General features: G+C 33.9%; 2 protein-coding genes across 3 annotated transcripts; both read right to left on the bottom strand.

The window, feature by feature from the left end:
* Window positions 1–1110: 1110 nt before the first annotated feature.
* LOC104216173 (3'-5' exonuclease) lies at window positions 1111–4644 on the bottom strand. Of its 2 annotated transcripts, none has more exons than XM_009766175.2 (6): window positions 4317–4644; window positions 3514–3696; window positions 2393–2523; window positions 2143–2304; window positions 1571–1681; window positions 1111–1479 (listed from the first exon to the last, which is right to left on the bottom strand). In XM_009766175.2, exons 1-6 carry the CDS (start codon window positions 4609–4611, stop codon window positions 1438–1440), a joined length of 924 nt encoding a protein of 307 aa, XP_009764477.1. In that variant the 5' UTR covers window positions 4612–4644; the 3' UTR covers window positions 1111–1437. The 2 variants fall into 2 exon arrangements, with proteins under 2 accessions (XP_009764477.1, XP_009764478.1); XM_009766176.2 differs by having other exon boundaries at window positions 3514–3693.
* Window positions 4645–8287: 3643 nt separating this feature from the next.
* LOC104216174 (protein THYLAKOID ASSEMBLY 8-like, chloroplastic) lies at window positions 8288–12640 on the bottom strand. The gene is made up of 3 exons (XM_009766177.2): window positions 12118–12640; window positions 10260–10650; window positions 8288–9114 (listed from the first exon to the last, which is right to left on the bottom strand). The coding sequence occupies exons 1-2, from the start codon at window positions 12499–12501 to the stop codon at window positions 10261–10263; spliced, it is 774 nt and encodes a 257-aa protein (XP_009764479.1). The 5' UTR covers window positions 12502–12640; the 3' UTR covers window positions 8288–9114; window position 10260.
* Between the last annotated feature and the right edge of the window lie 938 nt (window positions 12641–13578).

The raw sequence follows: 13578 nt of genomic DNA, 5'->3' as shown, positions 1-13578 counted from the left end.
ACAGAATCACACGTAAATAATTCATCCCATAAAATTTTGATATCTTGAAATGGAAGCTCAAGAGGAGAGACAACAGAATCATGTCGAAGTGGAGCATCTATGGAGTAGCAGTCTAGGTAACACGACCTGTACCAGCAAGCCAATAAGATTCTGTGACAATTTATATCACTTTGGCATCCGTCACGGTGTTGTTTGATGAATTGACGATCTTCAATTAGAGAACGCCATGATTTGCAAACAAGTTTGAACTTTCCAAGTGATTTGACAAGAAGCTTTAGCAGTATATCGACGACGATATCATCGGGAAAGTTATGAGGCATTCTAACAGCTAAAAGATTTTGGGTTTGAGCTACTGTTTGTTTTGGTCTAAAGAATTAGTGTCCTAGATATAGGGTTTAACATAAGTGAAGCAAGCAAACAATTAACGCTGCTTTTTTTCCTTTTTTAGGTAGAAGAAGGATTCTTAACATCTAACCTTTTTAATTCGTTTACCCAACTGTCATATCGCTTATTTTTGCCTTTTCCTAGTGGGAATAGGATTTCAATTTTACCTTTTTCTTATTCGATTGAGCCAATATTTCTTCTGTCATACCTGAAACATTTGCTGATTTTCTTTCGCAACCTTGTCAATTTGCTTGAATAGTTTCCACCAATTCCAACATATAAACCAAGTTCCTTACTTCCTCATGCAAGTTATCTACTGCTTTCGAGTATAATTCTAAAATACTAACAAATGAAGCGTTAAGAAAAAATTGCACTGGTATCTTAAATAAGGTTAAGAGAAGCACGGTTCAGTATTCAATAGAAGAACGAAATAATCATGAATATATCAATCACACATGACATATAATGTATTCAAACTTCATGTGAGTAAGTGAAGGGTTTTACGATGCTTAAGCTCCAACTTCCTACCATGGCAGGTGATGATCTACTCTTCTACACTGATTGCTTACAAAATTGGGCAAAACAAGAGCTCTAACGCCATAAGGTCAAGGACATCGATGAAGCCATCGTAGGGCCTGCGTCTTTGACTGAATATAAGGCGAAGGGGCATAAGGGAAGAGATAACAACGGTAAAGCCATCAAAGGTGATACCTAGAGAAAGATTACTTATTTAAAAACAGGATTTGGTTTTAAAGTAAGTGTATCTCAACAAGAATTTATTACACTGCAATAATCTTTTAGATGGCTTCTATCTATTTTACAACAGCGGAATTACCGGGAGCACTTTAAATTATCGCGAGGTTCTACAATTGTGATTCAGAAACAAAGACTAGCACAACAATGTGAGACATGGAATCTACCTACCTAGTAGAATTGGATGGTGCTTTGGACAAAGCTCGACTGGACCGCACTTTAGATAAATGAAGCTGAGGCTGCATTTCTTCTCAACTACCTTAGCAACAAGATTCTTCTCCAGCCAAGGGTCCCGAGTCTTCACGTTTTATTATCAACAATCTCCGGAAGGCTCTTCAGTGCCTGTGGTGGAAAAAGAGATTTATACCAACGGAACAGAGAAAGAAAAAAAAGATTATGATATGATGATTAAACCATGATTTTTACTGCTGACCTGATACAAGTACCAGGAAACAAAGGCATCCGTAGCAGCATATTGTAGTTTTTCCTTAGATAACTCATTAGCCTCCCAATTTCCCAACCTGATCTTACGTGGCTTGGGGAGCTGCAAGAACAAGAAAATCTCTGTTGAATCTCATACTTAATTGCAAGAAAAAAAAAAGAATTCAAATTGAAGAAAAGAAAACTAGAAAGATCTACAGGGAGTAGCAGCATATAATAATTACTCCTAATATAGCAAGACAATGTCTTCCCAGCAAGACTTGCACTCAAAATATGCACATATGTCCAGCTGATGATGTAGCATTTCTATTTGGTTTCTTTTCTAAACAGTTGCAAGGTTGAAGTTCACCACACGTACTTTAACAAGTCAACTAAGTAAAACTCAGTCGATCGATACAAACAGGCTCAGCAGCCCTACAAACTGGAATAAAGCAAGAAACCAATCCCCATTTCCCCCTCTGCCCTCCCACCCCCCAGTTCAAGGATCTTAAATGGCGGCAAGGAAAAACACAAAATAAAGTAACATAGTAATAGATATCGTTGAAACAGAAACCAAAAGAAAACCTGCTTGGCAAGAAGCTTCTCAGTTAGTGATGCTAGACTCCACTTCTTGGGCTCTTCATCAAGCTTTTTGTTGGCGAGTTCAGAAAGATCTTCCAAAGTCTTTACAGATACATTGTGATCTACGGAAACTTTGTAAGCATCATTTGCAATCCACACACCCACCTATTGATTAATTGGAACACTAAAAAGTTAAAAACACATATCCTATTATTGTTTGATAAATGTTCCTGAAAAATGAACAAGTGTCAACCTTCACAACTGTTGGATCCTCAAGAAGAGATTGCAGAGTTTGAGGGATTCCGGAGTGAATAATATGCAGAACGTAACAACTACTCTTGTCGCCACATATCTGCATAACAGCAGCCTTCCCAGGTGCCACGCCTGAAGAAAGCACCTATTATTATGTAATGAGCGATACTAGGGTGCAATTTCACAAATAAAGACAATGAAATGAAGTACAAAATCCAATTAATTTAGTATGTGACAACCGAAACAAAAGGTCATGAGGAGTTATATGTGCCTTCTTATACTAAAGAGTATGCTTAAGTAAAAAAAAGTATGAGACACAAGAAGTGAAGCCAAATAGGGAATAAGTGATGCACAGATCACCTGTAAAGGCGGTATTTACAACAACAACAACGACCCAGTTAAATCCCACTAGTGGGGTATGGGGAAGGGCGGTATTTAGTATCCAATAATTAATCTTTTTGAGCATAAAAAAAAGAATAATATCTCAATCAAATATTTTGGCAGAAATAAATAGAGAGAAAATAAGTCTTCCTAATCACCATGAGCTACATAGGATTCTTGGTCGATATCCAACTTAAGATGCAGGTGCAATCACTAAGGTCCAAGGAATTGTCTGTTTTCTAAAAGCATCTTTGTCATCAGCATTTTCTGGATGTACTTTTCATGGTAAACCTGGAAACCAAGAATCTTAGCTATCAAATTCTCCACTCTCATTCCTCTAAGCAGATGACAATTGATAAAGTGACATGCATATTGAGGATTCATATATCCAGCTCCCACTAGCTTTGATTGAAGCATAGTAGTTACCGTTCTCGTTGTAGAAAACAACAGATCAAGTAAATTTCCTTAAAATCACGTGATGAACTATCAAAATTCATCAGGTGTCATAACAAACTATATAATCTTTTGAACCAGCAGGGATGGTACTTCAAAAAAAAATTCACAAGTTATAACTTACACACGACAGTAAAAAAATAACACATTCCATTTAACGCCAACTCAAATGAAGCTTAGTATAAATGAATTCAAAAGCTAGTACACTGAAAGACTGATAGAACTCAAGAATTCCCATTGAAGTTTGCAAAGTTCAGACTGAAGTCAAACTATTAACATTGATCTGACCTTTTCTAAAACTGGGCCTCCATTCAATGTCAAATCCAAGAGCAACATGCCCTTCTTTCCTCTTCTTTTCCTCAACAAAATTTAAAAGCTCTACTGCAGAATTCTCCACTTCTTTAGTAGTTCTGCTATATATAACACGTCCTTTAAATGATATTTCCGGGTATTGCATCACTATCTTAGCTGCTACATCACAAACAAAAAATAAAAAAGGAAACTTGGACATTAAACCCTTATTCAAAAATTAGCAACCATCTTAATATACAACACTAACAAACATTATTAATTTTCCCTAAATTTTCACAGAATTTCACCATGAGATCAAAATAAGATAGGTAAACTTTGGAGCAATAACCGTATGCCAAACTGTTTACAATGTGCTACAATGAACTAACATTAGTTCGCTATAAATCATCTCATTAAGGGTTAAATAGATTTTTTTAAAGCTAAATTGCCGCCAAATATAGAAATGTCATTCTTTATTAGACATGCAAAAATGAAGGTGTGCCACATAAATTGGGATAAAGCAGTATAACTTTATTTCCACTCCTTACGACTAATATTACGTGAGTTTAAGTTATATTCACCGTCATATTAAGAAATTATTTAACACTATTAGGCCACTCAAACGATATTTGCAAATCCAACATCTTACAATGACAGTGTATATCATATTACATTCTACTATAATTATACTAACTCAAACTACAACATGATTTTTTTTTAATTTTCAACCAAAAATAATTACTCCTCAAAAACATTTAACTACAATGAAAGGAAAAAAAAAAGAAGAGAAAAGCCGTTACCTTGAGTAGAAGAACGAAAGGAATAACTACACTGAGACCGACTTCTAGTGCAAGGAGACAAAGACGACATCGAATTAGTAGCTTCATTTTGGAAGTCAAAAACAAAAAGCGATTCCGGCAATCTCCGGCGACTTTTCCGGCGATTTTCGTCGCCATCGCCGGCGGAAGATGAGTCTTCGGAATTCTGAAGCCTTTTAGTAGCTGATTGAAATGCGACATCAATTTCATGGAGTTCTTCTTCTGTAAAAGGTCGATCCCAATCGTTTGATTCGCTAGAAATTGGGGGGGTTTCCATTTTCCTTTTGCTAAAAAGAGTACATAAGAATTTTCTTTTCAGCTAAAATAGCGGGCATGTTCAAGCTTTTTGATTTCTATTTTTATTAATTACATTATCCTCCCTTATTGTTTTGTTATGATTTGATTTACACCCAATATAACTATATAAATACACTTTACACCCTATACTCTAGTGTTAAGAATTTCTATATTTTTTCTTGTGCATTAGAATGAAATAGATCAAAATTGAGAAAAATTGGATGCTAAAGATTCATATAATCGAGCTTAATTAGCTTGGGATTTGCTGTAGTTACTATTGTGCACTTACTCTACTCGTAATGTAATCGGAAATTTCCAGCTCATAAGTTGGAAAGTAATTTCGAAATTATAAAGACACCGAAAAAGTATATAAAGAATACATTTGACTAAAGTTTTGTAATTGATAGCAGAAAAAAGTACAAACAACATTACAAGTAGTATAACTCAGTACTATAAAAATAAAAAAGGTTCACTATATGCATAATCAATAAATTGTACCATAACTATTTGAGGAAAATTTTGACACATTAGACATTATAACATTTCTCTCTAGAAGAGAAAAAAAACTATTCTAACTCTTACAACAACAGCAATAACAACAATAATTATACTACACGCTTCAATTTGGAGTAATTTGAGGCCGACTATATAAATCTTCACTGATCATCTGCTCCATTCAAGTTCATAATCTCAGACCAATATTATAGTACAAAATATATATTTATTATTATATGTCAAATTATATATGACATACCTCTTACATTTGAGACAACAAACAATTATTGAATCACACGCATATTAAATTTTAAAAAAAATCACTTAATGTGGGGTACTAGCTGCAACAACTTTAAGAATATCTAAAGGAATATGAATAAATTTAACTAAAGCATTACGTGCATTAGCAACCTCTGCAATATGATTATCAACATAATCTTCAACATCAACAGAATTAGCAGTTCTCATTGCCTTAAGACGAGGATAACAAACTTCAAAATCTGTTATGGCAGTTGTATAGTATTTAATCGCGTCGTTAAACGCGCCATTAACAGTAGAATCAACAGCGTCATTAATTAACTCTATCGCGGGTATGAAATGGTCGTTGCAATCACTTAAAGCTTGTTGTGTATCGGACGATAATTGTGCACTATTATTCAAAAGTTTCAATCTCACTGTAATTGACACATTTGTAGCCTCTTGTTCGATTTTTTTGAGTGATAAAAATGCTATTGTTTTTAAATCGGCTTTTTGAAGAGAATCGAGGTCTGATTTAGATCTATCTGTTTGAATCCATGAAATACATTCGTTATCGTTATTACATGCTTTGATAAGATTTGGTGGAGGAATTTGTAAAGGTAGAATTTGAAGTCTTCCTTTGACAATAGGTAATTGAAAGGTAAGGCTTAGGCAAAGGAAAAAGGCTAAAGGAATTAATTTGACAAGAAAAGAATTTGACCTCCTTGAAATCGAGAAGGAGATCAAAGCCATCTTAGTTATCTTTTTCTTTCTTTCTTTCTTTTTTTCTTGTTTTTTTCCTCTCTTTTTTCTCTTCCTTTTTTTCAAATTTACTTGAGTATTATCATTATCTTCTTGTTTTCTCTCTTTTATAAGAAAAATATTATTGACAGTTGAAAAAGATTGGTAGAGATAAATGATCTCTCTACCACCAATTATGAAGTGGTTTGAACTTTTTTGAGGGTCTAATTTATTCCCTTTTCTTGTTATAAAAATGAACTAATTAAAATTGAAGGATTGTGTTGTATCCATGTTTAAAAGTGAGGGGTTTGTTTGATCGTTGTGGACAACTTAAAGGGGCCATTTATGTATTTCGCCTTCATTTTATTAAGTTTACTTCCTTTAGGAAAAAAATGTAAAGAAAAGCTTAATTTTTCTTAGAATTGTGTTGGTTATAGCCTATTCAATTGGATCACGCTGTATATAGCGGCATTCTTCACAACAATTAGAAAAATCACTAAAAGTAAACGAAATCTGAACATAGTACAATCAGACCTCTTTATATTATATAACAATAATTCACTATAGAAATCGAACTTTTCTTGTAACCGATTTTTATGTTATGTTATGATATATGTCCTATATAACATCACTTATATATAGCAGCCAAAAAATATTGTATCAAACAAGAGTACTATAGAGAGGCTGGACGGTAGATTATATTCTTAAATCTATTCGTTTCCTATTCAAGATATAGCAAATTCCTCTCAATGTTATCGATCAATTTACCTATAAACTAATCGAAGTATTCAATGTATGATCTAGGGTCTGTTTGGAAAGCCACAGGTAATTGGAATTGGTGTAATTATTACAACCTAGTAATTACATTGTTGTGTAATTACGACGACCTGTTTGTTTGTTATAGTGTAATTACAGTGTAATTACAAGTTTACTATTTGGTTGCACAAGTGTAATTACACAGTTAAATTAAATTTTAAATGAAGTAATTACCAAAATTTAAAACTTAATATAATAAATATATGCATATAAATTTTTATAAGTATAAATGATATTATATTTGGTGTCTAAGATATATATTTTTTCGTAAATATACATTAATTAGTAATCATATATTTATAACTAATGTTGTTAAAATAATTTATATATATTTTTCAATTAATAATATTTAGTTTAGATACTTACAAAAACTAAAAACATACGTTTTGTAAGAACATCATGGAATTCATGTTTTATAAAATAAATTAATATTTATAAATATAAAGTCATAAAATTATTCATGTTTGACAAAACTAATCTATCAATTCTAACTAAAAAATGAACAACAAGCAATGGGAGCCAATACTACTAAAACAAGTAAATTGGAACCATCAATATAGCACAATTTTAAAATCCAAAAAAAAAAAAAAATTAACATATGTCAAATTCCAACATAATAATAGTAAGTTCCACTACAACTTAAGATTAGGAAACATAACAAGTTTATAACCACATTCAACAATGAAATTTCACGTTAATTGTGTCACTCAATATATGCCAAGTTTGTTAATGACTTATTATTTCTAATATTAGGAGGTGTAGTTTCAAAAAATAGAATAATAAAATATAAATAATTATACGGAATCACAAGAAATAAAGGTAGAGAAATAAATGATAAATAATGTACAAAGAAAAATATATTTTAAAATTTCAAAAAACAATAAAAAGTAAAAATAAAATTAAAAAGTAAAATAATAGAAATAAAAAGTTATAAAGAAAATAAAATAAAATAAAAACAAAAGGGCAAGAAACTAAAAAGTAAACCTTGTAATTACACGGTGTAATTACCACCAATTCTCACCTCCCTCTTGAGAATTGGAGAGTGTAATTACACCCTTTAATTACACCCAATTCCATGATGACTAAGTAATTACTTGGTCAAACAAATATGACAAACTGTGTAATTACACCCAATTACACTCAAATCCAATTCCTAGGTGGCTTTCCAAACATGCTCCTAGTGTTTATTAGGGAGCGAAGGCTTGGGCACCTCAACGACAGTGATGCATGAATAATTCCATCCACCACGACTTGGACAAATAAGAAATAATCATTTAGCATTTTGTCTCTTTTTTGGGTTCAAAAATTTATCTCCCCTAATTTTCACCCACTTCATTGACTGCTATGTTATAATTGAGAGTCTCAAATAAACTGGATTCTGAGAACTGAATACAAAATGCAATAAGAAGAATTATAGATAGTTGACTAGTTTCTATGTCTATAGTATTGTAACCAAATGTAACACCATTCTACACTTTAACCCTCAAAATGTCATAAACACCTTATAGACTATGTTGATAACAATCAAAATTTCACGAAAGATACCAAGTGATCATACTATTGAGCTAGCTACAGAATAAAAGGGCAGCCCGCTGCATTAAGCTCTCGCTATGTGCGGGGTCCGGGGAAGGGCCGGACCACAAGGGTCTATCGTATGCAGCCTTACCCTGCATTTCTGCAAGTGGTTGTTTCCACGTCTCGAACCCGTGCCCTTCTGATCACACGACAGCAACTTTACCAGTTATGGAATAGTAACTTAAAGCTGAACAAGTTCCCTGCAAGGAAAAAATGAATATTCTGCTGATCGCGGAGAAGTTAATTTATTTCCCAAGTTCACACCAGTACCAAGTAGCAGCCAAATAAGCAGCAGCAAACTCCTAGTCCAAACGGCTAAGGGGTTAAGATAAATATCTTGAACTTCGAACTAGCATCAACACGTCTGATCCAGCAACAAAACCATAAGAACTACTCATTCTTATGGTATTTCCGCGACCAAAGATAGCAGAAACACCGTTACTCACTCTCGGTAAGTCATCAAAAGGAGGATATACCTTTCGAACGAGCTAACAGCATTTGTGTACTATAAGATATCAAGGTAGAAGAAGCTTCTTAGAACTGGATATATCATGCGTGTCTCCACTAATAAATATTTCCGCAGCAGCAAAGACAACTGTATGGCTCTGTTCTTCAAAGCCTGAGACCAAAAAAAACAGTCACGTATAATTCAAGCAAAAGAAGCAAACATTAAATAATAGCTTAAATGAAGAAAATGGATAATATAACATGATATAATAAAAGAATCTTTTCTTCGCCTTTTCCAAAAGGGTGCTTCTGAATGCTAATAGCGTCAAGCAATTTAATAGAAGAGTTGAAGAATGAATGAGTTATAATGGAGATAATGATGTGTGCTAAAATAACAACCTACTTTCCTCTTTTCGAATATTGTCTAGGTTGCATGGTAAGAAGGCGTATGTTGAGAAGAAATTATTAGTAATGTTTAGGCAGATGCCGATCCAGGAAATCTTAATGGCTTTAGTCTTACAGGTTTTTAACACTGAATTCATTGTATATTTGCGATTCTGGGTTCATAAGTTCACATTTATTGTAATTTTCGTAGCTTTCACAATACTCTTATGCTGCGTGTCAAAAAATACTGGTTCGATTGAACCCATAAAAACTATGCTACATCCCACAGGGCGTATAGGCAAAAGATAGAGCTAAGAATGTCCACCTAACTCCTGAGCATCTTTGACATCGGGCGTAAAGAAATCCTATAGGATGAAAGAACTACTTCACTATGAGCATAACATCATACAACCTAATCGACGTAAAGGGTAATCGTTCCTAGAGTCCTGAGCATCAAGCCCAAAGTACAATCAGACCATGCAAAGGCCTATGAAAAAACATAATATCTTTGGTTAAAAAGAGAAAGGTGAAAAGAACGAATCCATTTAAATTCTCGTATGAGTTGAGTCCTTAGAGATAATGAGTAGATGAAAATTAAAAGATCTCCAAATTGCCCTGCTCCGCCACTTTTATAGGCCTCATTGCAGCAACAAGTCTCAATCCTGAACAGAAAATTACATTGATATTTGTGCTTAAATTTTTTTCAATTGCTTTAGCTTAACTGAAATAGCTTTACTAGTTCATTCTAAATACAAGCTAGCCATTAAGAAAATAAATTATCTTTCAGTAAGTATTACGAGAAGTGATTATCCAATAAGCTTAATATGTTACAGCTTCTAAAGCAGTCGATGCAAGAGCTATTAAGAAGCCATTTTCTGACCAACAAGGAACCTAGTATGAAACAAGTTTATGCAAAACATAGAGTATACGAACCTCAACGTAATCCAAAAATCTCCTCCGGAGGATCATATATATGCCGATCAGGAAAAATCTCCTCAAAGTCTTGCTTAACTCTGTTCCTTAATAGGGGATGTGGCAAAAGTCCCTTCAATAAAATCCTGAAAGGCAGCTCCTCGGGTGGATACGGAGACTTTTTCATGTCCTCGAAAATGTTCATAGCATCTGCAGGAGATCCGTCTCTCAAGAAGCCCCGAATAACTTCAGTGAATGTCTGACAATCGGGAAATAGATCTTCCTTTCTCATGCTCTCCCATAACTTCATTGCATCATCCATCTTTCTCCGTCTAGCCAATGCTATGATCAGGTCCTTGTAAAGATAAACATCGGGTTGGTACCAGTCCTGTTTCTGAATCACCCAAAACACCTATACATACAAACAATTAGTTGTGTGTGTTAATGCCATTCCATATTGCAACCGAAGCATAAAAAGGAAATGCATAGCTTCTCTCTCTCTCTCTCTCTCTTTCCCCATAATGTAAGTAATTCTATTCATAAAAAGATTTCTCATATCGAAGCAGTAAACCAAAAAGTAAAGAATCTACAAAAGAATACGAGTCTCTACAATTGATAACACCTCTTCTTTACAAGCTAGAAACTCAAGGGTGCAGCAAAAAGAAACTATTTATGAGAAGCTATTCCTCAAACAAGGGTCAAATAAAAAGTGTCTCTTTCACTGTACCGGACATCATCATTGTAGCTCAAACAAATTCAATACCTCCCACCACAAGCGAGTTTCCACCTGACAATGTAGGAGGAGGCAGCCCACATCTTTATACGAATATTAGATCGTAAAGCACCGAGTAGCATCTGTAATCCTCTGTTTTTTTCCCAAATTCTCAGTTGTCAAGATCACTTTACATATGTCCATTGTATCACAGAGCATTAGAAGAATTAAGTCAATATCACAGTTCATCTAGCATAGTTTCTTAAGTCTACATCTACATAAACTTCAATTTCAAATTAACGTAAAAGGACAACTTCACAATCAAACTTATCATAAAGCCACTGAAAACTATTTATCCAAATCTATCATTTATGATCTAATATAAGCAACTTCTCCTATGTATCATCACCATAAGCATCAACTATATACTCGATAATTGTAAAGTACCAAAAGCACTTTACTGCAGCATCTTCCTTACAAGTTACAAGTGAAACTGTACAAATTTATCGCTTCCAAGTAAACTTGGGAAATTAGATGAATGGTAACATTACCATTAGTCATGAGGATCCGGAATATCACACATTAATTTACCAAAACAAAGACTCAATAACGAAAAGAAAGATAGATTCTTTGGGAGCCTTCCTTTCTTCAAACAAACGAAAAAGAGATAGAATCGGGCCGAAATGCCTTTCTAGATATTCCTCAGTGTCCCAACTATCACTAGAGGTGGATGGAGCCTATATTCAATGTTCAACTGAACCCAATATTTATAAACCAATACAACAAATATTAAGTTCTAAATCTATAACTCAAAAGTACAATGCGTCCAATATAAAGAACCTTAAAGGTTGAACCTTTCAAGTTTATTCACACAACGTGAGAGCATTCTAACCCTTCCACAATACCTAGACACTATAAAGGGACACACAAGAAACATTGCAGCTTTGCATTATTATGATTAAAACAATAACTTCCTACTCTTATTTAAAAGACACCGTGGTGTCCGGGCCAGCTTATGCACAGACTAATTCCCCGAAAACCTGTTACCTCTCCAACAGATACCAGGTAACTCTGTAACTTCCTATTATACAAAATACAGCAATAAAACCTCTGAAACAGAACATGAAAAATAGTAAAAGTCACAATCTTTTGCAGTAAAAAACTAACCTTAACAGCAAGAGAAACCTCTTCTTGTCTTTCAAGTTCATTAAGGACAGCAATCAAGTCCATTTTTAACAGCCTAAGTACATGTGTTTTAACAAACTTATCAAGCTTTTCTTCATCATCTTTGAATCTTTTTAACCCAAGTATCACAAATATTGCTTCTTTTCCTATTAACTTTTTACCCCTCCAAAGTGGTCCTCTTGGTCTTCCATCATGGTAAAATCTCACAACCCCTAAGAAACTTCTAGAAAACTGTGGGACCCATGTTGAGGAACAAGAAGAAGAGGCTAAGTTTGAAGAGATTTTTGGTAATGGAGAAACAACTGAAAGGTGTTTAAGGAGAAATAAAGATGGGATTTTTAGTCTTGAAATTGCTCTAGTTGACATTTTTTGAGAATTGGGTATTGAAGGGGAGAGTGTGTAGGTGAGGGTGGGGATGGGTGGGGGTGGTGGTGGTGATGGTGGTGCTCCGGCGGAAGGGTTTAAGGGGTTGGTACTAGGGTTGAGAATTTCCGATTATTAACTTGAAATTGGGAAGAACAGTACGAGTGAAAAATGATCAATTTGCGAAAAAATGACCAAATTGCAAAAATGACCAATTTAAGATGCTGTGACTATTTTGCAAAAAGGCAAAATATACTATTTGGCTTTTAAAGTGGTCGAGAATTACATTGAACTTTCCAAAGCAAACATACATCACTAATAAAATTTGCATCACTTATCTTCCCTTTTAGTTAATATCCTTCAACGCTGCAGCCTGACTTACAATAATGGCTACTATCGATTCCCAAAGTACACGCAACTACTCGTGGTCGTCAAGTAATAAAGTAATTCGAAAGTTCGATGTCGAACTCATAAAAACTTAAATTAATCGCTAATTAAGCTAACTAAAATCAATTAATTGTCCAAAATAATCAAAAATATTATTTTTCTACTAAAGTAATAAAGTAATTAGCTAAATTATTTAGGAGCAAACGATTGTGGTTTGATTTTAATCAAACGAGATGAAGATTCCAGGTTTGTGGTTGGTTTATCAGTCTTATTGAGTGCGTAATTACACATGTTAATCCAAATTATCTATCATTGCTAGTTGACCAGATCATTTGTATAAATAACATGTTCCCACCTTACTATCCATCTATCCACAATATATCAACCCTATATTCCTATGATCTTGAATCTATCATGAACGAAGAAAATACGTTATTCAAATAAGCAAAGCTATTAGGTATATTCCTATCCTAACAGCGAAATCATTCCCCGAGCCACGAGTTCAGAAACAAGTGTAAGCACGTGATTTTTGCCCAATATGAGAATTACTCCCAAAAAATCCAAAAATAAAATGATTTTTCTTTGGTGTGCAATTTTGTGATATTTTGAATAATTATTTGTATTTGTCTGTGCGTGTTTATTTGATAAATTAATAAAAAATACAAAAATATGTCGCATTTTGCATGTAGGATT

The sequence above is a fragment of the Nicotiana sylvestris genome, chromosome 1 (assembly GCF_000393655.2).
Source record: "Nicotiana sylvestris chromosome 1, ASM39365v2, whole genome shotgun sequence".
Classification (NCBI taxonomy): domain Eukaryota; kingdom Viridiplantae; phylum Streptophyta; class Magnoliopsida; order Solanales; family Solanaceae; genus Nicotiana; species Nicotiana sylvestris.
This window is presented reverse-complemented; position numbering and strand designations above follow the sequence as displayed.

Coding starts and splice junctions, on each gene's coding strand:
- LOC104216173 (XM_009766175.2), bottom strand. CDS start 4,611: ATGGAAACCCCCCCAATTTCTAGCGAATCAAACGATTGGGATCGACCT. Junction 3,697..4,316: donor CTTTCGTTCTTCTACTCAAG/GTAACGGCTTTT, acceptor TTTGTGATGTAG/CAGCTAAGATAGTGATGCAA. Junction 1,682..2,142: donor AGAAGCTTCTTGCCAAGCAG/GTTTTCTTTTGG, acceptor TTGTTCTTGCAG/CTCCCCAAGCCACGTAAGAT.
- LOC104216174 (XM_009766177.2), bottom strand. CDS start 12,501: ATGTCAACTAGAGCAATTTCAAGACTAAAAATCCCATCTTTATTTCTC. Junction 10,651..12,117: donor AGGTTTCTCTTGCTGTTAAG/GTTAGTTTTTTA, acceptor TTGTATGTATAG/GTGTTTTGGGTGATTCAGAA.